Source organism: Lathyrus oleraceus, chromosome 7 (genome assembly GCF_024323335.1).
Source record: "Lathyrus oleraceus cultivar Zhongwan6 chromosome 7, CAAS_Psat_ZW6_1.0, whole genome shotgun sequence".
NCBI lineage: Eukaryota > Viridiplantae > Streptophyta > Magnoliopsida > Fabales > Fabaceae > Lathyrus > Lathyrus oleraceus.
In genome coordinates, this window is record NC_066585.1 from 473,450,298 (window position 1) to 473,452,423 (window position 2,126).

The 2,126-nt window shown below is 30.1% G+C and overlaps 1 protein-coding gene across 1 annotated transcript; it reads left to right on the plus strand.

Annotated features, from left to right (window-relative positions):
• The first annotated feature begins 1,048 nt into the window (after positions 1 to 1,048).
• Positions 1,049 to 1,552, plus strand: LOC127106866 (cyanogenic beta-glucosidase). The gene is made up of 3 exons (XM_051044159.1): positions 1,049 to 1,220; positions 1,306 to 1,383; positions 1,446 to 1,552. The coding sequence occupies exons 1-3, from the start codon at positions 1,076 to 1,078 to the stop codon at positions 1,535 to 1,537; spliced, it is 315 nt and encodes a 104-aa protein (XP_050900116.1). The 5' UTR covers positions 1,049 to 1,075; the 3' UTR covers positions 1,538 to 1,552.
• Positions 1,553 to 2,126: the final 574 nt, after the last annotated feature.

Genomic DNA, 2,126 nt, shown 5'->3' on the forward strand with positions numbered 1-2,126 from the left:
TACATTTCTAAGTTAGTTGAATCGTTAATTTTACCCAATTCTTCAATTATCTTATCAATTATCAGTCATCAATCATCCACAATAAGCTATAAACCATCAGTTACCAGTCATCAATGATAAACTATAAGGTAGTTTATTAATCGACCGTAATTTTTATCAAACAGAATCTTCATTCGCGGTTAAAGCATGAAGGGTTGTGTCGTCCTTTCTAACTTGAGTTTGGTGGTTTCTTTTACTTTTGTGATCGTTCAATCAAACTTTGATTTTGTGATGGTTTCTCTCATTTAAAAAAAGATTCTATGTCAGTAGACAAAAATAATATTCATCCTTTTAATAAAATTATTATCCAATTTTGTTTACTAATAAATTCTTTTTAATTTGTGTGAAATAACTTAACATACACTTTTTTGCCAAGACAATGAGTTGATTTTATAAAGGCAATGAAATATTGTGCCTCGTATACTATAAAGGCAAAGCATAGTCAAGAAAATAATAAGAATAAAAATGGCAGTATTTCATATCAACGTGTTTCTGTTACTCTCTCTTTTAACCATCACCATTGTTACTCCTATGAATGGTTTTAAACCTCTTGGTGTTCATGAAGTTTCTGATTTCAACCGGAGCAGTTTTCCTAAAGGCTTTGTTTTAATTTAAATATACAAAAAAAGTTTCCTTAAATGGATTTTTATATTGAATGAGATTTTAGACAAATTTTAATGAACTTTGGAATTCGACTAAATACCCTGACTTTTAAGCATAACTAATTAAATTTTTTAAATTTATTTTTATAAAAAAAAACATGACATAAAATAGTTAAATAATAGATACATATGCAATTAATCTCAAAGATATTATATAGTTAACTTTTTCTTGTTTAACGGATCTGCACGGCAAACAAATAGTCAACAACCTACATCTTTAATTATAGCTTCCAATAAAGAAAATTTAATTCTTTAAATTTATTGAATAATTAATCTATATTAGTGTTAATAATGTAATTTTTGTTTTATTTATAAACCGAATTGAATTTCCAGTTACATAGGTTGTATATAGATTGCTCATAGTTATTAATGAAATGGTTGCAGAAAAAATAAGAGATAGAAGTAATGGTGATGTAGCGGTTGACTCCTATCATAAGTACAAAGAAGATATTGAACTCATAAAGGATTTGAATATGGATGCTTATAGATTCTCCATTTCTTGGTCTAGAGTTCTACCAAGTATGTCATTTTTTTTGTTAATATGTCTCTTTGTAGATCGGTGATTTATAATAACTATTCAAAATTTTGTGTGAATTATTTGTAGAGGGAAAGCTTAGCGGAGGTGTAAATCCTGAAGGAATAAAATACTACAACAATCTCATCAACGAATTATTGGCTAAGGGTAAAGATTCATCAATGTTTATTTCATGTCCATGTAGTTGTTAATCATTGAGAATAATGCAGGTTTGCGACCATATGTGACACTTTTTCATTGGGACGTTCCCCAAGCTTTAGAGGATGAGTATGGCGGTTTTTTAAGGCGTCGCATTGTGTGAGTGACACCAATTTCATGTTTAGAATTATTTTTTATGACTATAGATTATTGATTAACATATGTAATTCGCAATCTTGCAGAAATGATTTTAGAGACTATGTTGAACTTTTGCTTCAAGGAATTTGGTGATAGAGTGAAACATTGGATTACTATAAATGAACCATGGAGTGTGAGCATGAATGCTTATGCATTCGGAAAGTTCGCACCGGGTCGATGTTCAGATTGGTTAAATCTGAATTGCACAGGAGGTGATTCAGGGACAGAACCATATTTGACTGCACACAACCAGCTTCTTGCTCATTCTGCTGCTGTAAATTTGTACCGGATCAAATATAAGGTCTTCTATTGTTTAAAGAAAATTACTTATTATTACTCTGGTATGAGCCGGCCACTACAGCGAAGACCGATGTTTATGCTTCAAAACGAGGTCTCGACTTCATGTTTGGATGGTAAATATTGAATCAATTATTATTTAATTTCAATCAGAAATAAAAAACTCAGTTTGCCCTAAACACATGTAACGTTGTTTGTTATATATCCTTGGATGTCGTTTGAAAAAGAACCATAGGTATATATTTTTAATTAAACAT